This window comes from Rhinatrema bivittatum, chromosome 6 (assembly GCF_901001135.1).
Source record: "Rhinatrema bivittatum chromosome 6, aRhiBiv1.1, whole genome shotgun sequence".
NCBI lineage: Eukaryota > Metazoa > Chordata > Amphibia > Gymnophiona > Rhinatrematidae > Rhinatrema > Rhinatrema bivittatum.
Window position 1 is genome coordinate 148,122,065 of NC_042620.1, and position 24,005 is coordinate 148,146,069.

At 47.5% G+C, this 24,005-nt stretch overlaps 1 protein-coding gene across 2 annotated transcripts in view; it reads left to right on the plus strand.

Moving 5' to 3' along the window:
• RFTN2 (raftlin family member 2) overlaps window positions 1-24,005 on the plus strand; it is a 527,077-nt gene that overhangs the window by 338,589 nt on the left and 164,483 nt on the right. For both annotated transcript variants that reach the window (XM_029606043.1, XM_029606044.1), the window contains one exon: window positions 8,701-8,779. In XM_029606043.1, coding sequence (XP_029461903.1) covers window positions 8,701-8,779 — 79 coding nt within the window. The remainder of the gene's footprint in view (window positions 1-8,700; window positions 8,780-24,005) is intronic.

Genomic DNA, 24,005 nt, shown 5'->3' on the forward strand with positions numbered 1-24,005 from the left:
CGGTCCCAATGGGTGAGCTCTAGGGCCCACTGTAGACTGCAGCAGGTCCCCAGACCTCAGCTGGCACCCCAGACAAGCCCTGCTACGGTGTTGTGACTGGCTACGAGGAAGCGTAAGCCAACCGCCCGTACCCTTGATGCACTGCCCTCTGGTCGAAGGCCAGTAATGGTTCTTCCTGGACCATTGGCCCAGTGTTACCTCGGACCGATGGGTTTTGGCCATCATTCGCTGAGTGTACCGACTGAACTTTCTGGGTGTCCCTCCAGACTCTCTTGGGGTCAGTCTTCACATAAGGAAATACTTTTGGCAGAGCTCTCCACCCTCATAATGACCAGGACTGTCAAACCCATTCCACCGAAGCAATGGGGGAAGGGGTTCTACTCCCTACATTTCCTGATTCCAAAGAGAACAGGGGGACTCCATCCTATTCTCAACTTGAGAGCCTTGAACAAATTTCTAAAAAGAGAAAAGTTCAAGATGGTCTCGCTGGGCACCCTGATTCCCTTCCTATAAAGAGGAGATTGGCTTTGCTCCCTTGACTTAAAAGACACCTATGCCCACATCGAGATCTTCCATGGTCACAGGAAGTACCTCCAGTTTGTGGTGGGCGAGCAACATTTTCAGTACAGGGTGTTGCCGTTTGGTCTGGCCTCGGCCCCATGTGTCTTCATCAAGTGTCTGGCCATAGTGGGTGTGTACCTCCGCAGGTTGGGAGTGCACATGTTCCCCTACCTGGACGATTGGCTTGTCAAGAGCCCCACCCAGAAGGGAGCGATACAGTCTCTGCGCTTGACCATTCGGGTGTTAGAGTCTCTTGGGTTTATTATCAACTTCCAGTTGATAATAAACCAATAAAGGACACTGAGCATATCTTTCCCACGAGCAGGCACTCATGTTGGTGTCCATTGTGGGAGTGGTCCACCAGAACCAGCAAATTTCAGCATGTTGCAACTCTTGGGACACATGGGGGCGACCATCCATGTTATTCCCTTAGCTCACTTGCATATTTATTTATTTATTTTATTTAAAATTTTTATATACCGGCATTCATGTTGCAAACACATCATGCCGGTTTACATATAACAGGGGTGTACAGTGAACAATTCAATAACCTATTTGTGTAGAAGGAAGCAGTTACAAATAACAAGGTAAAAGAACTGGGAGGAGAGAAGGAAAGGGAGAGAATAACATTAGGTATAGGTATTTACATTAGTAATAACATTTTTACATGTGGAAGTGGTAGAATCTGGCTGAATAGAATTAATCGGTGTCCGGGAAAGCTTTTTTAAACAGCCAGGTCTTAAGTCTCTTCCTGAAGGTTGGGAGGCTGGGCTCCTGTCTAAGGTCCGGTGGGATGGAGTTCCATAGAAGGGGGCCGGCTGTTGAAAAGGCCCGATCTCTCAAGGTAATGTGTTTGGTAGTTCTGGCTGGGGGCACTTGAAGAGATCCTCTGAGTGTGTCTCTTGTTGGTCTGGAGGAGTTATAAATTTGGAATGGGAATTGTAAGTCGAGTGGGGTGTGTTGATGGATGGTTTTGTATATTATGGAAAGAGATTTGTAGAGGATTCTAAAGTGAACAGGCAACCAGTGGAGATCTTTTAGGATTGGAGATATATGGTCCCTCCTCCTGGAGTTTGTCAGTAATCTTGCCGCAGCGTTTTGTAACATCTGGAGGGGTCTAGTATAGGAGGAAGGTAGGCCCAGTAGGATAGAGTTACAGTAATCGATCTTAGAAAAAATGATAGCTTGTAGAATGGTTCTGAAGTCCTGAGTGTGGAAGAGTGGTCTAATTCTTTTCAGAACTTGGAGTTTGTGGAAACAGTCCTTGGTGGTTCTGTTGATGTAAGCTTTAAGGTTCATCCGGTTATCAATTAATACTCCTAGATCTCTCACCTGTGTAGTAGTTGGGATAGTTGGAGGATTAGAGATGGCATTGTTATCTGGGGAGATGAGAAGCAGTTCTGTTTTAGAGGAGTTTAAACTAGGTTTAGGTTAGCCAGGAGATGTTTAATTTCGAAGAGACAGTTTTCCCAGTGAACCAATGTTTTTGTGTTAAGATTCTTTAATGGGTATCACGATCTGGATGTCGTCGGCGTAGAGAAAATGTTTGAGGTTAAGGTTGGAGAGGAGTTGGCAGATAGGTAAAAGATAAATGTTAAAGAGTGTAGGTGACAGTGAGGAGCCCTGAGGGACTCCTATGGATGCGTCCATTCGTGAAGATTCTTTGTTCTGTATCTTAACCTTGAAGCCTCTGTTGGAGAGAAAAGATTTAAACCATGAGAGAGCGGTGCCTGAGATACCTATAGAAGCCAGAATGGAAGTGAGAATGGAATGATTGACCGTATCAAAGGCGGCTGATAGGTCCAGTAGAATTAAGAGGAAGGATTGGCCTTTGTCAAGGCCCATTAATATGAAGTCAGACATGGAGATGAGGAGGGATTCTGTGTTCAGTGATTTGCGAAATCCGTATTGTGATTGGAATAGGATTTTGTTTTCTTCTATGTATTCGGAGAGTTGAGTATTGACAACTTTTTCTAGAATCTTGGCTATGAATGGGAGATTGGCGATAGGACGGAAGTTGTTGGGGTCTTTAGGATCCAAGTTGGGTTTCTTGAGTAGAGGTTTGATGGAGGCCAATTTGAGGTCGTCAGGATATAGTCCTTGGGAGAGTGAGCAGTTTATGATGTCCGACAATGTTTTAGCGATGGAGTCAGGGATGGCCAGGAGCAATTTGGTGGGGATAGTATCCAAAGGATGGGAGGAAGGTTTCATTCTTCTTATAAGAGTTTGTATCTCTAGGATAGAGATGGGTTCAAGTGTTTCCAGACCATTGTTGTTGGGGGATGATTGTTGAAGAGACTGGTAAAGAGCAGGGTCGGAGGGATTAGAAGGCAGATGAGTTAGAAGGCTGTTGACTTTGTTGTGAAAATGAAGAGCAAGTTCTTCAGCTTTGGGTTGTGCTAGGTCGTTGGGAATCTCCTGTGGGATGATTTGGGTGAGATTGGAGACATAGGCGAAGAGGGCTTTTGCATCGAAGATTAAGTGGTGAATCTTGGATGCATAGTAGTCCCTTTTGGATTTAGAGGTAGTTGACTTGTATTGATGGAGGGTGGCTTTGTAGATGGATCGTGTATTGGTGCTTGGGGATTTGTGCCAGTCGCTCTCTTTCTGTCTTAGATTTTGTTTTAGCTTTCTTAGTTCTTCCGTGAACCATGGTTGTCTTTTGGAGGCGTTTGGGAGTGATTTTTTGGTTGCTAGCGGACATAGCTTGTCGGCTATGGAATCTGTGATGGCTTTCCAAGAGCGGAGAGCTGTGTTCGGGTTTGAGAGATCAATGGATGGAAGTTGAGAGGCTAGGTGTGAGCTGAGGTCTTCTGTAGAGCAGGATCTTCTGTATGGGAAAGATGGTGAGGGCCCTTTGGAGGTGGAGGGTTTATTCAATGAGAATGCGGTTGAGATAAGTGAGTGATCAGACCAAGGGACCTTCTTGCTTTTGAGGCGTGAAGAATGTTTGATGCCTGGGTTAATAAGATAAGATCCAGCGTGTGGCCTGCTTTGTGTGTGGGTTTGGTAACTAATTGTTTGAAACCCAGGGCTGAGAGGGCTGAGAGAAAGGATTCACAGCTGGATGAAGGGGTAGGGTTGTCCACATGCAGATTAAAATCTCCTAGGATAATTGCTGGAGCGTCCAGTTTGATGAGGGTTGTGATTTCCTCTACTAAGGAGGAGGGGTCTGTCTCAAGGAGGCCCGGAGGGGCGTAGACGAGTAGGATTTGTAGTTGTTCCGAGGTGAAGAGACCCATTTCTAGCTTAGAGTCTGAGTTGTATGGGTGCTGGATGAACCCGAGGTCTTTTTTTTGATGCAAATAGGAGTCCTCCTCCTCTTTTTTTCAGTCGGGGGATGGAGAAGATGTCGTAGTTTGATGTGGGGAGTTGGTTTATAATTGCTGTGTCCGTGGGTTTGAGCCATGTTTCTGTTATAGCACATATATCTGGTTTGGTATCAAGGAGATAGTCGTTGAGGATTAGAGATTTCTTGGACAGAGATTGTGCATTGAATAGTGAAAGTGAGAATACAGTGAGGCCTAAGAGTTGGGTGATGGGTGTTATCAAAATTGGGGTGAATGATTTAAGGTTTCGGTGTAGCGCCTGTCGTTTGTGTTGTAGTATGAATGATCTGTTAGGTTTTCCTATTGCTGACAGGCTGTGTTGTAAAATAGGTATTGGGAAGGTGGGGAACATTTTAGCGTGTAGCGCTTGTGTTGTAGTGGTGCTGCGTTTGTGCTGTTGATGGACCGGGGGAGAAGGCGGTCTTTGTGAGTCTTTTGCTTTAATGTAGAGTGCTGAGAGGTAGTTGTTTTGCTGTTGCTTGAGTGTTGTTTGCTCAGGATGGTTGCTTGTTCAGGATGGTTGCTTGCTGAATGCTTGTAGTATGGTTGCTTGCTCAGGATGGTTGTTAGCTGACTGCTTGCAGGATGGTTGTTTGCTGAATGCTTGTAGTATGGTTGTTTTGCTCAGGATGGTTGTTAGCTGACTGTTTGCAGGGTGGTTGTTAGCTGAATGCTTGCAGGGTGGTTGTTAGCTGAATGCTTGCAGGGTGGTTGTTAGCTGACTGCTTGCAGGGTGGTTGTTAGCTGAATGCTTGCAGGGTGGTTGTTAGCTGACTGCTTGCAGGATGGTTGTTTGCTGAATGCTTGTAGTATGGTTGTTTTGCTCAGGATGGTTGTTAGCTGACTGTTTGCAGGGTGGTTGTTAGCTGAGTGCTTGCAGGGTGGTTGTTAGCTGAATGCTTGCATGGTGGTTGTTAGCTGAATGCTTGCAGGGTGGTTGTTAGCTGACTGCTTGCAGGATGGTTGTTTGCTGAATGCTTGTAGTATGGTTGTTTTGCTCAGGATGGTTGTTAGCTGACTGTTTGCAGGGTGGTTGTTAGCTGAATGCTTGCAGGGTGGTTGTTAGCTGAATGCTTGCAGGGTGGTTGTTTGCTCAGGATGGTTGTTTGCTGAGCACTTGTTGAATGCTTGCAGGATGGATGCTTGTTGAGAGCTTGCTGAGATGACACTGGCTGGGTGCAGTTTGGTGCTTGCTGGGAGAGAGCTGGAAGAACGTGAAGCAAGATGGATGCTGGCTGAGTACTAGTGCAGCATTGGTGCGATGCTGCTCGGGGAAGTGAGGATCGAAAACGAAGGGGCGAAACAAAGGGGCAGGCCCCTTGTCGCGCTCCTTCGGCGCGCGACGCTCGGCGCGTGGCGCCTAGCAGGGTCTGATTTAAAGCCCTGCCGGGCTCTCTCTGGTTGGCTGCCTTCTAGTTGAGGGCGGGCCTAGGCGCGTTTCTTTTTAGTTTTTCGTTAGCCGGAATCGGCCTCGGCGATCGCGGCTGGCGTCGGGGTCCCCCGGGTGGGGAGGCCGAACACTGACCTGACCTTCCCCCGGTGGGGCTCCGGCGCCGGTCGCGCAGGTCTTCGGTCGCCGCGTGGAGGAGGAAGAGAGAGATGGCGCCTAGCAGGGTAGGATTTAAAGCCCTGCCGGGCTCTCTCTGGTTGGCTGCCTTCTAGTTGAGGGCGGGCCTAGGCGCGTTTCTTTTTAGTTTTTCGTTCGCCGGAATCGGCCTCGGCGATCGCGGCTGGCGTCGGGGTCCCCCAGGTGGGGAGGCCGAACACTGACCTGACCTTCCCCCGGTGGGGCTCCGGCGCCGGTCGCACAGGTCTTCGGTCGCCGCGTGGAGGAGGAAGAGAGAGATGGCGCCTAGCAGGGTAGGATTTAAAGCCCTGCCGGGCTCTCTCTGGTTGGCTGCCTTCTAGTTGAGGGCGGGCCTAGGCGCGTTTCTTTTTAGTTTTTCGTTCGCCGGAATCGGCCTCGGCAATCGCGGCTGGCGTCGGGGTCCCCCGGTTGGGGAGGCCGAACACTGACCTGACCTTCCCCCGGTGGGGCTCCGGCGCCGGTCGCGCAGGTCTTCGGTCGCCGCGTGGAGCTCAATGGACCTTGCAGGCCCAGTTGCGGCAGGCCACCCAGGACCTCCACATCTGCAGCTGCATCACTCCGCCTCTCTGGGACTCCTTGTCCTGGTGGAAGAGTCTTGCCAATTTGGAGCAGGGGGTGCCATTTCAAAATCCCCCTTCCCAGATTGTGCTCACCACAGATGCATCCAACCTGGGGTGTCCATGTGGAGGGGCTATGCACCCAGGACCGGTGGTCGGCCCAGGAAGCTCAGTGTCAGATCAACTTTCTGGTGCTCCGTGCGATTCAATACACACTCTGGGTGTTCAAGTATCGGCTGATCAACAAAGTGGTTCTGATCCAGACCGACAACCAAGTGGTGATGTGGTATGGAGGTACGAGGTCATTCCTCCTGTGCCAAGAAGCAGTTCAGATTTGGACGTGGGCTCTGTCCCAGGGTATGGTGCTCTGAGCCATGTACCTGGCCAGGTTGGAGAATGTGGTGGCGGTCAGGCTGAGTCGAGCCTGTCCCTGAAACAGGAAGTGGCGGATCGGATCTTCTGTTTGCATCCCCCTGCAACAGAAAAGTGGATCAGTTCTGCTCCCTGTACGGGGTGAACGGCAAACCAGCTTCAGATGCCTTTGCCCACCATTAGGGCAAGGGCCTTCTGTACGCGTATCCTCCGCTTCCCCTGGTGATGAAGACTCTCCTGAAGCTCCAACAGGACAGGAGGACTATGATCCCCTCATAGCCCCTCATTGACCAAGGCAGATCTGGTTCCCACTCCTGCGTTATCTTTCCCTCCGGGAACTGATCAGTCTGGGAACTTCCCCAGATCTCATCATGCAGGATCAGGACAGGCTGCGCCATCCCAACCTCCAGGCTTTGTCCCTGATGGCCTGGATGTTGAGAGGTTAATTCTGCAACCCCTCGACCTCTCCAATGATGTGTCTTGAGTCCTGGTGGCTTCCAGGAAGCCTTCCACTAGGAAGTCTTATAGCCTGAACTGGAAGAGGTTTTCTGTCAGGTGGGAGCACTGCAGCCTGGATCCGTTCTCCTGCTCCACGCTGAAGCTGCTTGATTATCTCCTGCACCTTTCAGAAGCTGGCTTAAAGGCCAACTCCGTTAGGGTACACCTGAGTGCTATCGTTGCCTACCACCAGGGTGTGGATGGTTTGCCCATCTCTGTACAACCCATTGTGGAACGCTTTATGTGAGGTCTGCTTCAGTTGAAGCCTCCCCTGCAGCCTTCTGCTGTGTCTTGGGACCTCAATGTGGTGTTGGCTCAGCTCATGAAAGTTTCTTTTGAGCCGCTGCATTCTTGGGACCCCAAGTACCTGACCTAGAAGGTCATGTATTTGGTCACGGTCACGTCAGCATGCAGTCAGTGAGCTTCAGGACTTAATGACTTATCCATCCTACACAAAGTTCTTCCATGACAGGGTGGTTCTGCTCACGCATCCTAAGATCCTGCCTAAGGTGGTAACAGTTTTCCATCTTAACCAGTCCATCATCCTGCCCACCTTTTTGCCCAAGCCTCATTTACACCAGGGCGAATGGGCTCTGCACAGTCTGGATTGCAAGAGAGCCTTAGCCTTCTACTTGGAGCGCACAGCAGGCCATAGGCAGTCTACGCAAATCTTCATATCTTTTGACAGGAACAGATTAGAAGTTGCGATTGCTAAACAGACCCTGTCCAACTGGCTAGGAGATTGCATCTCCTTCTGCTATACTCAGGTGAGACTGCAGCTTGGGGGCCCTGTCAAGGCTCATTCTGTCAGAGCCATGGCAACTTCAGTGGCCCACTGGAGAGCGGTCCCTGTGACGAGACCTGCAAGGCTACGACGTGGAGCTCTCTCCACATTTTTGCCTCTCACTACTGTCTGGACAGGGATGGCCTATGCGATAGCAGCTTCGGCCAGACTGTCCTCCGAAATCTTTTTCAGTTGTAGAACCCAACTCTTCCTGCCTATGGCCCATTGTTCAGGTTTAGGCTGTTTCCCTCTGTTACTTACCGCACCTCTGTTGTTGTGCCCGTTGGCACCTGGTTAGGTGTCTGTTGGTCATGTTTGTTGCCTGTAGCTAGGGATTCACCCATGTGTGAGGACTACCATCCTGCTTGTCCTAGGAGAAAGCAGGATGTTAGTCCTCACAAAACCCGCCCGCCACCCCACGGAGTTGGGTTTTCTCCTATGTTTGTTATTTATTTTTTCATAATTCTATATTACGAGACTGAAGAGGGACTCTGCGTGGATGTGTGGATAGTGGCATGCTGGGCATGCTCAGTGTGCCAGTCAAAGTTTTCCGTGCTGGGCTCCATCCGATGATATCACCCATGTGTGAGGACTAACATTCTGCTGTCCTAGGAGAACACCTGTTACAGGTAAGCAACTCTGCTGTCCTGCTTCAAGTTTTCTCATGATAATACTGTCTGAGACCTCTGTATGCTATCATGTGGCAATGATGCAGTCCCCTCCTCCAGACAGTCTTCTCATGGTATGAATTACATGACAAGACCTACAACACTATGGAGCCCCATTTAATTAATACTACAGAAATGGAGGCTGATGATAATGGGCAGAAGCACAACACTTTGACCAAGAGGGCTACTGATTCAACTTTGTTTTGATGATAACTAACAGGAATCTTACATCCGCATGGGGTACATTGGTGGCCCCAGTTTGAGAGCCTCTGATCTAAAGCAAACATCTAATGAAACTTGAATTATTGTTTCAGAATACTAAAATGTATGTATTACTTTGTAGTGAAGGAAACCTGGCCACAAAGCAAATTGTATTCCTCCAGAGACCTGTAATAATTACTTCAGCTTCGCAGACAACAGATGTAAGTGAAAGAAATACCATTGAAAGAATTATAGTAAGCTGAATCTTGCAGCTGTTCATGTACTTTTTGTATCAGAAGATTAATGTTAAAGATTTTAATGATGTGCCTGTGGAAATGGGACATTTCTGCACAGAATTAATTAACTATCCGCATGCATTTTGATGCTAAAGAATTGGCAGCAAATTTCTTTAGTCCTTGGCAAATCATAAAGGACAAGAAAAGATGTTTCATGGCAGTCTAGTGTTGACTTTTCTTCATCAAACGAGCACCTACAGTAACTATAATTTGAAGAAAGGATTCTACACATTATTTAAATGTAGTTACAAGAAGATTGAAAAGTTGGTTATTAGCATTTTCAGATATAAACTATGTTATAAAACTAAAGGACAAACCTAAAACATAAGGATGGGAATTTTACATTTTGATTGCCTAGAGCAGTGATGGCCAACCTTTTGATCTCAGTGTGTCAAAATTCATAAAAAAACCGAGCATAACTCGGGTGGTGTGTCACTTCTAGAAAAATCCATAATTTTGTGATATTTGTAGCTCTAATCAACAAAGTTATAATTTTTATATATATACTGTATTTATTAATAAAGCAAAAACAAATAATTCTTTACCTTACCTGCTTAGTGACTTTTTTGTTGCTGAATTTCATTGGCTAAATCTTCAATTGAAGGTTGGTATTTCGTACACTTCAAGTCCAAGCAAGCGTTACAAACTTCATCTGTCAGTCGGTTTCTTTTATTGGCTCCCATTCATGTTCACAACACTCCCTCCCCATCTCCCAGGCATGCACACATTCATTCTCACACACACAGACCCCCAGGCAGGCACCCATGCATTCACACACATACACCCCCAGGCAGAGTCCCATTCATACACATTCACACACTAAAGGTAGACCCCCCCTCTCTTTCTTTTGCCAGCAACCTCAGAACCTCTCTCATTCCTCTGCTGCCACTGTCACTGATGCCGCGTGGCTATTGCGGAGGTGCCGATTGCTGCTACTGACACTGAAGTCCATTCTGCTGCCTCCTCTGTGCAGGCCTCGTGGGCTTCCACTTTCTCCATGCTGATCTCGTACATTGTGAGATCCGTTGAGAAAGTGCTATTCTTGCACATTCCCAAAGAGTACATGTGCCAATCACTAAAAAGTACATTTTTTTTTTTTTTTTGCCTTTGCTGTCTGATCTTAGTTTTCTAATTGGTTGGTCACAGGCTTTTTTTTCACCTTCCCTTTCTTATTTTTTTGCCAATTCCTTTTATATTGTCTTTTTTTCTGTTTCTTTTTTCTCCATCTTCTTCCCTCAAACACACAGTCAGGTTCTCATTCTCACATGCATTTCTCTTTCTCACACACACAGGCTCTCACTGGCACATGCTCTCTCTCATACAATCATTCATATACACAGGCTCTCACTGGCACATGCTCTCTCTCATACAATCATTCATACACACAGGTTCTCACTGGCACATGCTCTCTCATACAATCATTCATATACACAGGCTCTCACTGACACATGCTCTCTCTCATACAATCATTCATACACACAAGCTCTCACTGGCACATGCTCTCTCATACAATCATTCATATACACAGTCTCTCACTGGCACATGCTCTCTCTCATACAATCATTCATATCCACAGGCTCTCACTGGCACATGCTCTCTCTCATACAATCATTCATATACACAGGCTCTCACTGGCACATGCTCTCTCATACAATCATTCATACACACAGGCTCTCACTGGCACATGCTCTCTCTCATACAATCATTCATACACACAGGCTCTCACTGGCACATGCTCTCTCATACAATCATTCATATACACAGGCTCTCACTGGCACATGCTCTCTCTCTCTCTCACACACACACACACACACACACAGGCTCTCACATGCTGTCTCTGCAAACATTCAGGTCCTCTCTCTCAACTCACCTCATACACGCACTCTACGGGCCCTCAGCCTCTCTCTCACCTCTGGGCCTCCTCTTCGCGGGTCGCCGCAGGATGGGCTCTGCAGCGGCCCTGATCTTCTCGGGCCGCGGCAGCCCTGCTACCGGGCCTCTTCCTCTTCTTGGGCCGCTGCGACTTGGGATTCGCAGCGACCCGCGGCGGCTCCTCCTCTTCTGCACGCGCTGATTCGCTTCCTCCTTCCTGCCCACGCGGCTCCGGCAACGTTTACTTCCGGGGCCGCACAGGCAGGAAGGAGGAGCATCAGCGCGTTGTCTTGAGCCTCATCGCTGCGACGCATGAGCCTCCCTGCACCCGGGGGCATTGGTGGAGGGTAGGGGGAAACTAAAAAACACATTTAAAGGCTCGGCGCAGCCGAAAAAGAAAAGGCTCGGCGCAGCCGATAAAAAAAATAATAAATTCCTGATAGTCCTCGAAACGCTGCGCGTGTCAGCCAAAACGGCTCGGCGTGTCACCTCTGACACGCGTGTCATAGGTTAGCCATCACTGGCCTAGAGAGACCACCTAACCAGCAGGGTGGGGTGAGTGCATGCTTTCTTTGATAATTTGTCTTTTTTCCATAATACATTTTTCAAAAAGGTTAAAAAAAGTTTTTATGTCTTTGTGTAGTTTGATGTTTGAATATAATTGCAGTAATAACTCACAATTCCAGTATGTCCTGCTTATTTTAACTGAAGCAGATTAAAAAACACCAAATAAAATGTCCCTGCATTAACTATAAAGAGTTCTATTCTGCATTTGGTCAGCATGTCACCCTAACAAACTCAAAAGCTGACTATGTGGAAATGTTCTTTGGTGCCTTGAACCCTCATTCACAACTGCCTAAGGATTTTTGTTTATTTATTATATTGGAACTGATTAAAATGTATATATACCACACTTTTCACAGACAAGCCATTTCAAGGCAGCTCACACAGCAACATTAATAAAAATAATATACGAATAATTATACTTTTCAAAGATAAATTATATTTAAGATGCTGCAGCTTAGCAAAAAATGATCAAAAGTTGGAGCCTTTAGGGTGACAAAATTAGAAGCGCTTAACCCAAACTGATATAGTTATTTAAATTAAACCAGATGATCTAAGCTATAGGCCTGCTTAAATAAGTATGTCTTTAGACCCTTTTCAAACTGATGTTGTCTGCTAAAGAGTTCCAGAGACACAGGCTTGCTAAGGAAAAGGCTCTGTCTCTTGTTAGATCAAGTCTTGCCGTTTTAACAGATGGAATCTCAAGCAGGCATTTCCCCTCCAATCTAAGAGAATGTACAGGTCTATAAATTCTTAATTCAAAGCTTGTTCAGCATTTACTTTCATCATGCACCATTTTATGAATTAGATTAAAGATTTTATACTTTATCATCCACTTCACAAGTAACCAGTATAATGAAATCAAAGTGGGGGAGATATGTTCACATAACATATTATGAACGATATTCCACCTTTTCCGAAGGAAGACATGAGGTGGATTCCAAAAAAAGATGAAATTTGTAGTACATATGTGGGAGGGGAAGGAGGGAAATAAGGAACATATAAACTCGGAATTGAACAATGTAAAACTGTATAGGTAGCAAAACACTATGTAGTGTACACTATGTATACACTATGTAGTGTACACTATGTAGTATAGGGAGAATACCTAGCAATAAGATAAGCAAACATGGCACATAAAAGTAGAATACTGTTTTCATAGTTAAGAAAGGATTCAGTATCCAGCAGTAAGATGGGTGGAAATCCAGAGTTCAGGGGAAGGCATGGCTGAATAGCCATGTTTTGATTCTTTTTCGAAAGAAAAAGGGAACAGGTTTCCTTGCATAAGTCCTAAGGGATAATATTCTTTAAGTTAATTGCGAAGTAATTGAATGTGCAAAGCCTCATGCAGGCTAGTCTTGCTGTAGCTAGTGACAAGACAGATAAAAAGGCCTTTTGGAAGGACTGAAGCTATCTTGTTGGGGTGTACGTATGCAGAAGTTAAGGTAAGTATCCTGATGTTATTTGGTTTTCCTCTGGTTTATATCCCCTCCCAACTTACTTTATTCTAATCATTGTAACAGTCCTCAGTCCCTACAATCATGGAACCTAAATCCAGCCAGTGGGTTGTGAATGCTGCATCTGCAGTATCCCCAACCCCAGCTGGCCCAGGGAACAGAAGATCTTAGTCAGGAATTAAACCTAATTCCTCTGCACAGCAACACTATCACTATCCTATTGCTGCCTAATTGGGTTTGATGTCTACATCTCCTTTCTATTTTGTTCAAATATATTTTATTTCTTATGTTTTTACATTTTTGGAATAAGACTCCTTTGGTAATGGCAACACCTTTTTTAAAAAAAATAACCTGGTTTTTAACATTCAGACAGGTTAATCGACACCAGTGGGTTATGCACCTCTACCTGCAGATGGAGACAGAGCAAAGCTGATGTCACGGTGTATAAATACCGCTGCACTGGCATCAGCCCACCAGTATTCTCAATCTCCAGGAGATGGTAGATGCGCATCTCCCTACTGGGGATTGTTTAAAAAAAGAAAAATTTGTAGAAGGAAAAAAGAAGAAGGAAGTTAATTTGCCCCTCGCTTCTGTAGTGATACCTTATGGTCCCTCCCTCAGTCAAGTTTTCCTGAGAAGATATCTGCGGATAATTTGGAATCTTTTAGCTCAGGTAATTCTTTACTTATAGGCACATGGACTACTTTTAGGCACATGGACTACTTTTTTTATTATTGGAATCTTTCTGTTGGGATGCCCGAACTCTAATGCTTCATTAGTATCCTTCGAAGCTAGCTCCCTCCAAACCATGAATTGTTGAGTGACTGTTGCTTTCCCCTTTGTTTTAATTTAAAAGCTGTTCTATCTCCTTTTTATAGGTTAGCGCCAGCAGCCTGGTTCCATCCTGTTTAAAGCGGAACCCATCCCTTTGGAAAAGACTCCCCTTCCCCAAAAGGTTCCCCCAGTTCCTTACAAAACTGAATCCTTCCTTGCATCATCATATCATCCACACATTGAGACTTCGAAGCTCTGCCTGCTTCTGCGGACCTGCGCGTGGAACAGAGAGCTTTCATAGAATGCTACCCTAGAGGTTCTGGTTTTCAGCTTTCTATCTAAGAGCCTAAAATTTGACTTCCAGTACCTCCCTCCCACATTTTCCTATGTCGTTGGTGCCCACATGTACCACGACAGCCAGCTCCTCCCCAGGATTGTCTAAAATCCTATCCTGGTGATGCTGGAGGTCCGCCACCTTAGCACCAGGCGATCCTCATGCCCACCAGCCACCTAGCTATCTACATTCCTAATTCCACCCAAAATGGGTACCTACATTTTGGGCGTTTGTGATAAGCGCTTATTAAGAGCACAGCTGGGTGCACAGTTATCAGATGCTTTTTGGAGGGTACTGACATCGGGTATTTATCCATGGTACCAGTAGCAAACAAATCTAAGTGCCTTACCCTTTGTGCTACTTGCCATATTCTGTTATCACAGCCTGGCGTCCCCTGTAACTTGTGTCAGTGCTGCTTAGAGGCTAAGAGACCGTTGTCTCTAACTGATTTTGATAAATCCGGTCCTTCCCAGCATAATGCGGGAATGGAAAAGAAGGGGGAACTGCCAGAGGTTTTGCCTCATTTTGGGGCTCCCCTAACTGGTTCATCAGCAGAGGAAGGTAGTTCAGTGGGCGCAGGACTGAAGCCCCCTCATTTTGGTATGGATCCCTCTGCTTTTTCTTGGGTGGAATTTTTTCAAGGGCTGCAGTCCTTTCTTCAGGTGCAGTTGGCAGCCCCAGCCAATCCCAACAGTTCAGGATCGCAAGCTGTGGATTCCTGCATGCCTGGTGTTGTGGATGTCGGAGTATGTCTAGACCTGCTGCGCACGCAGCAGGTCTAGGGACCTGTATGGCATGGATGATGAAGCCGATGCTTACTCCCTGGAGGATGGGAAAATTCCTCTGGGATTGGAGCTGTATAGAACAATGTTGCGTTTCTTTCGTAGAGATGAGTTGCCGGCTCTGACATTGAAGATGCTGGGGATGCCGGGTGCTGATTCCATGTCTGAGCCAAAGAAAAATCCCATTTTAATTTCTTTGTGCAAAGCATCAAGTTTTTTCCTATTATGGAGGCTATTCAAGAATTGATTGATCTTAAATGGGGGCTCCGGAAGCTAATTGTAAAGGGAGACAAGCTTTGGAAAGACTGTACCCCTTGGATCCAGCTGTGAGAGAGAAGTTGCGCTTTCCGAAAGTGGATGTGCTTGTATGTGCCGTCACCAAGAGGATGACTATCCCTGTAGAAGGGTGAGCGGCATTGAAGGATGCGCAAGATAGGAGAATTTAGGCTATCCTTAAGCAGGCCTTTGAAGCGAAAACAATTAATTTGGAGATAGCCTCTTGTTGCTCCCTGGTGGCTCGCTCTTGTTTACTTCTCTCTCAGGAAGTTGATGAATCTGGAATGAATTCCAGGGCGGTGATGGAACTAGCAGCTGCCTTTTTGGCAGATGCGGGCTACAACCTGGTCCATAATTCTGCCAGAGGGGTGGCTTCGGTAATAGCAGCCAGGCGTCAGCTATGGCTTAGGAAAAGGTCAGCCCATACAATTTCAAAGTCTAATCTTACAAAATTGCCCTTTAAAGGATCACTCTTGTTTTGGAGTGAGCTGGAAAAAATGGCCAATAAGTGGGGTGAGTCCCAGTTACCTTGGTTATTAGAAGATAAGAAGCAGGTGCCGCGTTCCTTTGGCACAAGAGGTTGTGCTAGTGGTTTAGCTGCTTTTGACCCTACAGAGGAGCGGCTTCTCAAACAGCTCAATCTTTGGGTAGATCTCAGTGCTTTCATCCCAGGCAGCCCAGATGGGGTACAGGCTCAAGTGGCGGTGCCCCCCCCGAACCTCTCAATGAATGTGTGCCGACCCACCCCAGGAACAGGAAATAGGGGGTCACCTCTCTCTTTTTTATCAGAGGTGGGTCGAGATCACGTCAGACCAGTGGGTTCTGGAGGTGATAAGATATGGCTATGCTCTGGAGTTTCTCACAGGACAAGCAGGATGGTTGTCCTCACAAATGGGTGACATCGAGGATGGAGCCCAACCACGGAAAACTTCTGTCAAAGTTTCAGGAACTTTGACTGGCCCCTACTGGGCATGCCCAGCACGGCACTAACCCTGCAGCCAGCAGGGGTCTCCCTTCAGTCTTCTTTTTTCCACGCAGCAGTAGCCACGCGGTTAAGGAGCTCTTTCCACATTCCTGACAGGAATTTCTTCAATTAATTTCTTGAAGAAAAATTTGCCCCTCAGGGGTCTCCCCTCTTCAAATTTTTCCTCCACGGTACTTCGGTAAGTTTTTGCCGTCGTTTTTGTCGACTACCGTCGAGTTTGGCCCTCGAGACCTGTTGGCAGTCGACCGTCCCGCGGCTAAATTTTTGGCCTATGGCCATGGCGTCGGGGTTCCGTCGGTGCCCGGACTGTACACGTACTATGTCCATCACAGACCCACATAGAATCTGTGTTTTGTGTTTAGGGAGTGAGCATGATGTCCTGACTTGCACCAAATGTGCCCTAATGACACCAAAAGGTCGCAAAGCCAGAATGGAGAAAATGGGACTCCTTTTCCATGCCCACACTCCGACGTCATCGGAACTGGCACCGTCGAAGTTTCACCATCATCGACAGCCTCCCGGTGACCGCCTGCCATTGACGTCTCTTCGGCCATTGACTCCCGTCCCTTCCCCAGAAGATCGCGGGGATCGGAGAGAGAAACATCGCCATCGACGTCACAAGTCTCGGACCGTCGAGGAATCGAAGTCATCGACCTCAGTACTGTCCGAGCCTCCTCCGAAGAAGTCTCAACCAGAAGTGGCACTGTCCACTCCTGTCTCGCAGACACCGAGGCAACCCTCACCCCTTCGGGGTTTGGGAGCCGCAACTCCACCGGTGACGGTGGTCCCTCCGGCTCAGCCTCAGCCTCCCTCGCCCGTGGAGCCGGGTATTGTTACCCCAGGTCTCCGGGTAGAACTGGACCGGCTGGTCCAGGAGGCCATCGACAAGGCGATGCAACGGTTCCAGACTCCTCCGGCACCGAGAGTGGAACCGGTCACCGACCCGATTCCAGCAGCACTGGCACCGCTGCTTGCCCGGATGGAAGCGCTTATGACTGCCCTTCCTCCGGTGATACCAGGGTCTCCGACACCTATCTCATCAAGTGGAGAAACACCGTACCAAATTCCCCCTTCGGGGTTAGTACCATCGGTACCATGTCGTCCCTCGCCACCGATACATTCCACGGGGGTGATACGCACATCAGCTCCATTGAGAATTTCGATGACGGCACCCATACCTTCGATGCCGACACCGATTCCTTCGATACCGGCACCGATGCCGGCACCGATGCCATCGAGGACCTTCTCGATACCCCCGACAATTCCTTCGAGTTTCTCTGAGCCTCAGCCAGAGCCTTCGGGTATCCAACCCCCTCATGGTCCTACAGGTCAGCAACCTGATCCTTACGACACCTGGGGTGATGATACCTCCACAGACACCGATGATTTGCCTTCACCACCCTCTCCTGCGGGGAGTAGAAAGCGTTCTCCTCCTGAGGACCTCTCTTTCATAAATTTCGTGAAGGAAATGTCGGAGTTGGTCCCTTTTCAGCTTCAATCGGAACAAGATGACAGGCACCAGATGATGGAGTTGCTCCAATTCTTGGATGCCCCTAAAGTCATCACTTCTATTCCAATTCATCAGGTTTTTCTGGACCTTCTAAAAAAGAATTGGGAATCTCCTGGATCTGTTGCTCCAGTAAACAAAAAAGCTGACTCTACCTATCTTGTACAGTCAGCACTTGGCTTTCAGAAACCTCAGCTAGACCACCACTCTGTTGTGGTAGAATCAGCTCAAAAGAAAGCTAAAAGAATAAAGCCACATTCTTCCATACCTCCTACTAAGGAAAATAAATTCCTAGATAGTATAGGTAGGAAAGTATACCAAGGAGCCATGCTAACTTCCAGAATAGCCTCTTATCAGCTATACATGACCCAATACAATAGGGTCATTCTTAAACAGATACAGGAGTACTCAGATACCTTACCAGAGCAGTTCCAACCACAACTTCAATCCCTACTAAATAAAGGTTTTGAAGCTGGGAAGCATGAGATAAGAACAGCTTACGACGTCTTTGATGCTTCCACCAGACTTTCTGCTACGGCCATCTCTGCAAGACGCTGGGCTTGGCTAAAGTCATCTGACCTTCGTCCGGAGGTTCAGGACAGGCTTTCTGACCTGCCCTGTCTAGGGGATAATTTGTTTGGTGAGCAAATTCAGCAAATTGTTGCTGAATTGAAGGATCATCATGAGACATTTAAACAGCTCTCATCCATTCCTTCTGACTTACCTTCTAAACAGCCGTTCAAGAAGGACCCAAAAAAGTCCTTCTTCCGTCCACGGAAGTATTATCCCCCACAAACCAAGTCTAGGTCTGCAAGGCCTTACCATAAATCTCAGCCTCGCCAGTCTCGAAAACAAAAGCCCGCAGCAGCTCCACAACCTGGCCCTGCATCGGGTTTTTGACTTTCACTTAGAGAACAGTTGCCAAATCCCTCTTCCAACCATACCAGTAGGAGGTCGGTTAAGCCACTTTCTAGAAAAATGGCATCATATCACCACAGATCAATGGGTGATAGCGATAATTGCACACGGTTACCACCTCAACTTCCTGACTCTCCCTTCGGACTCCCCACCCATGTAGGCGTGGGGACTCACCGATCACTCTGTTCTTCTCGAGCAGGAAGTTTCCCTTCTCCTCCAGTCAAACGCTATAGAACCCGTTCCTCCCTCACAACAAGGACTAGGGTTCTAGTCCAGGTACTTTCTGATCCCAAAAAAGTCAGGAGGACTTCGGCCAATCCTGGACCTACGGGCTCTCAACAAGTACCTTCACAGAGAGAAGTTCAAGATGGTAACCCTGGGCTCGCTTCTCCCTCTGCTGCAAAGAGGGGACTGGCTCTGCTCTCTAGACCTAAAAGACGCCTATACTCACATTGCGATAACTCAACCTCATCGCAAATACCTCCGTTTTTTAGTAGGCCGAAATCACTATCAATACCGAATGCTCCCTTTCGGCCTGGCATCCGCACCAAGAGTTTTCACCAAATGCCTCGAGGTAGTTGCAGCATTTCTCAGGAAGGAAGGTGTCCACGTCTACCCCATCTGGACGATTGGTTAATCAGGGCCCCAACCCAGCAAATCGCCCAGTCCTCCCTGACCCTGACAATTCAAACACTACTTTCTCTAGGGTTTCTTGTCAATTACGAGAAATCCTACTTAATCCCATCTCAAACCTTATCCTTCATTGGGGCAGACTTGGATACCTTACAGGCAAAAAGCCTTCCTTCCTCATCAACGAGTCCAAATCCTTGTGTCCCTAGCCTGCCAGTTGCAGTCTCAACCCAGAGCAACAGCTCGACAAGTCCTCATTCTCCTGGGACACATGGCCTCCTCAGTTTATGTGACTCCCATGGCCCGCCTGGCCATGAGAGTCATGCAATGGACTCTGAGATCACAATGGATCCAAGCTGTTCAGCCTCTGTCCTCCATTGTTCGCATCACCGATGCACTCCGTCTGTCTCTTGTCTGGTGGAAAACTCAATCCAACCTCCTACAGGGCTTGCCTTTTCACCCACCAGATCCTCAAATAATTCTCACAACCGACGCTTCCAACGTCGGTTGGGGAGCTCATGTAAACAATTTACAAACCCAAGGATTCTGGTCTCCAGAGGAAGCCAAACACCAGATCAACTTCCTGGAACTTCGAGCAATACAACATGCTCTCAGGACTTTTCAAGATTGCCTATTGAACCACGTAATCTTGATTCAGACGGACAACCAGGTGGCCATGTGGTACATAAACAAGCAGGGGGGCACAGGTTCCTTTCTTTTGTGCCAGGAAGCTGCGCAGATTTGGGCAGAAGCCCTCTCCCGCTCCATGTACCTCAGAGCCACCTACTTGCCGGGAGTAAACAATGTCTTGGCAGACAAACTGAGCCGTGTCTTCCACCTACACGAGTGGTCCCTCAATCCCTTGGTAGCAACCACTCTGTTCCAGCAATGGGGTTATCCCCACATAGACCTCTTTGCGTCCCCTCAGAACCACAAAGTGGACAATTACCGTATTTCCACGACAATAACCCGCCCACGTATATAACCCGCCCACACACATAACCCGCAGGTTTTCAAAATTTTTGTAATAAAGTTTTAATATACCCCGCCTCCTCATATAACCCGCGCTTGTCCGAGGGGGCGGGGCCGCCGGCACACTGACCTTGCGCACTCTGCGCGCCGTGTACAGCCGTGTACAGTCGTGTACAGCCTCACATCGCCGGCGCTTTGTCGCGGCAGCCACAGAGTATACGGTGCATGGCTGCCTACCCCGGGTCCCCGACGCCGGCGCCGACGCTCCTTCTCCCCCTCCCACACATGAAGAGCAGAGGCTATCTCTAGACAGCCACGTCGCCGCGGACCCACAGGCCCGACAAGCTGCCTGCCTCGGCATGCTGTGCCGCGGAGCAGGAGAGCCCGCGAAGACCCAAAAACAGGCCCTCCCCCTCACATCGCCCTCGTTCCTTCCTGACCAATCAGGAAGCGGCCGGGCGCAGGGATAGGACGGACTCCTCTCAGCTCCTTGACGCTTTGTTTTGTTTCCTCCTTCGCGGTTAACATCTCTCTCCCCCCGGGGCGGGGGGAGAGAGATGTTAACCGCTGCTGTAAAATTTTTTCTGCATAACCCGCCCACGTTTATACCCCGCGGGGGGCATGCGGGGTAGGTAAAAACGCACATTACCCGCGGGTTATGTGCGTGGAAATACGGTACTGCTCTCTCATTCGGAGCCAGCACTCTCGGCCGAGGGATGCATTCTCCCTCACGTGGACAACCGGTCTGCTTTATGCATTCCCTCCACTTCCTCTTCTGTCGAAGACTCTCGTGAAGCTCCGTCAGGACAAGGGAACCATGATCCTGATAGCACCGCACTGGCCACGCCAAGTGTGGTTTCCCATACTTCAGGATCTCTCCATCCGCAGGCACATTCCTCTGGGACGGGACCCGCATCTGATCACTCAAAACGACGGATGCCTCCTCCATCCCAACCTCCAAGCCTTGTCCCTGACGGCATGGATATTGAAAGGTTAGTCCTTCAACCATTTAACCTTTCGGATTCCGTTTCTCGTGTCCTGATCGCTTCACGAAAGCCTTCCACAAGAAAATCTTATTCATACAAATGGAAAAGGTATACATCATGGTGCACTTCTCAGTCCCTTGATCCCCTTTCCTGTCCAATTTCCAAATTCTTGGACTATCTCTGGCTTTTATCAGAATCAGGTCTAAAGACCTCTTCCATTAGAATGCATGTCAGTGCAGTAGCCGCCTTCCATAAAGGTATCGGGGGTGTCCCTATTTCAGTACAACCCCTTGTAACACGCTTTCTTAAAGGCTTGCTCCATTTGAAGCCACCTTTACGTCCTCCGGCCCCATCTTGGGACCTTAATCTGGTTCTTGGTCGCCTTATGAAACCACCTTTCGAACCTCTTCACTCCTGTGACCTAAAATATCTCACATGGAAAGTGTTATTCCTTTTGGCTATCACTTCAGCTCGCAGGGTTAGTGAACTACAGGCCCTAGTTACCTATCCGCCTTACACTAAACTCCTGCAGGACCGGGCGGTACTCCGCACTCACCCTAAATTCTTACCTAAGGTAGTTTCGGAGTTTCATATTAATCAATCCATCATTCTACCTATCTTCTTTCCCAGGCCCCACTCCAACTCCGGGGAACAGACTCTGCATACCCTTGACTGTAAACGGGCTCTAGCGTTCTACCTAGACCGTACAGTGGCCCACAGGAAGAGCACTCAATTATTTGTCTCTTTCCATCCTAACAAGTTAGGGCAACCTGTGGGTAAGCAGGCTCTTTCCTCCTGGTTGGCGGACTGCATCTCCTTCTGCTATCAGCAAGCTGGCATTCCTTTCCAAGACCGTGTTAAAGCACACTCTGTGAGGGCCATGGCGACTTCAGTAGCACACCTTCTATCGGTGCCGCTTCCTGACATCTGCAAGGCTGCCACCTGGAGTTCCCTCCATACATTTGCAGCCCATTATTGCCTGGACAAAGCTGGAAGACGGGATTCCATTTTCGGCCACTCTGTCTTGCGTAACCTTTTTCCAGCATAAGGTACCAACACCCTTCCACCTTCCCGGTAGGGTGCGGATGCCCTCTACCAAATTACACCCCAGTTGTTGTGCCTGTTGCACGCCGTTGGGTACATTTGGTGCACGATAGGACATCCTCAGCTCGGTACTCACCCATTTGTGAGGACAACCATCCTGCTTGTCCTGTGAGAAAGCAAATGTTGCTTACCTGATGTAACAGGTGTTCTCACAGGACAGCAGGATGTTAGTCCTCACGAAACCCGCCCACCACCCCACGGTGTTGGGTTCGTTTTTTTATTATGTTATTTTTCGGCACTGCCTGTAGCTTTGAAACAAGACTGAAGGGAGACCCCTGCTGGCTGCAGGGTTAGTGCCGTGCTGGGCATGCCCAGTAGGGGCCAGTCAAAGTTCCTGAAACTTTGACAGAGGTTTTCCGTGGTTGGGCTACATCCTCGATGTCACCCATTTGTGAGGACTGACATCCTGCTGTCCTGTTGTAACCGTTAGTATTGAGGCAGTAAAGAGGTCCAGACAACTGATCCGCAAAGATAAACTTTTTATTGCCAGCAAGATGCAGCTAAGACAAAGGCTTAGAACAACTGCATGCCACTCCCCTTAAGGAGCAGGCTTTTATACATTCTTTTTAAGTAGGCGTAACTTACAATGAGACCATTGCATATGTCATTTGACAGACATAATATGATGGACATTTTATAGCAGCAAGTTCATTATTACAGTACAAAAATGTAATTATAAAATGGTAGTGCGTTCCACTGCGTGTTAGTATGTCAGTACGTAGTGCATTCCATTGCGTGTCAGATATTAGTGCATTCAATATGGCTGTGCGTTTCAATGCTGGCGTTGTTAATCAGAAGTTTTCAGTTTTCTCACATTCAACGATTGTTCATAGGAATCTGAGCTCCTACAATCCCCCTTTGATACTTCAACTTCTTTAGAAGGCAAAGTATCATCTTATGAGGTAGCTGAAAGGACAAACAATAATTAGTACAATACTTACTTTTAAGGACCCTAATATTCTGTCAGGTTGTTGTTTACTTCACCGGGGTTGAGACGAGGGGTCCCTAGAGGAGCACCCCCCCCCCCCTTTGTATCCGGACTTAAGCCTAACAAGAATGGTGGTCCTTGTTAACTCTTAACTCTATTATTAAAGATTATTTAAAAGAAATATTCATAATCTGAATCTGAGGGGAGTGTTGAAACTGATGTATACTGATTCATCATCATAATATGAGCTGCTGCTCTTCGGTCAGCTATGGTTTCCAGCACAGATGGCCCACTTCCATAGAGATGAAGTCGACATATATTATTGCCTGCAAAGAAGGAAAGAAAAAATAAACACATTATTTTTATTCTTCAGATGTTATGTTTCTATCAGTAGTATATTTTTCTGTAATCAGCTTCAGTTTTTGGTAGCATTTCTGTTGAATTTTAGTTGTTGTTCTCCCGTCTTGGAGACCTGCCAGTTATTGGAAGCAGGTTTAATTCGAGTCCAATGGATCCAGGATGGACAACCAGAGACTTTGACAGCAGTAGGAGTGGTTAACAATACGGTATGTGGTCCTTTCCATCGAGGTTTGAGACAATCAGATTCATCCCATTCCTTTATCCATACGGAATCTTCAATGTGAAATTTATGAGTTGGTGTAATTAAAATCAACGGTTCAGTTTCACATTTATAGGTACGAATTGCCATTACTGTATCATGTAGTCCTTTTAATTGTTTACTGAGTGACATTTCTCCTTGGATTTGTAGTGAGTCAGGAAATGATGGAAGTGGTGGTGGTCTCGCATACATCATTTCATAAGGCGTTAGACCAGATTTTCTTGGAGTACATCGAATATGCAATAGAGCTAATGGAAGAATATCTGGCCATTTGGTTTTTGTTTCTTGGCATAATTTAGCTAGTTGACTTTTCGAAGTTCTATTAGCTTGTTCAACTGATCCACTGCTTTGTGGTCTCCAAGTACAATGTAGATGCCAATTAAGGCCTAAAACTTTGCTTAGTTGTTGAGTAACTTCACTAGTAAAAGCTGGTCCATTGTCAG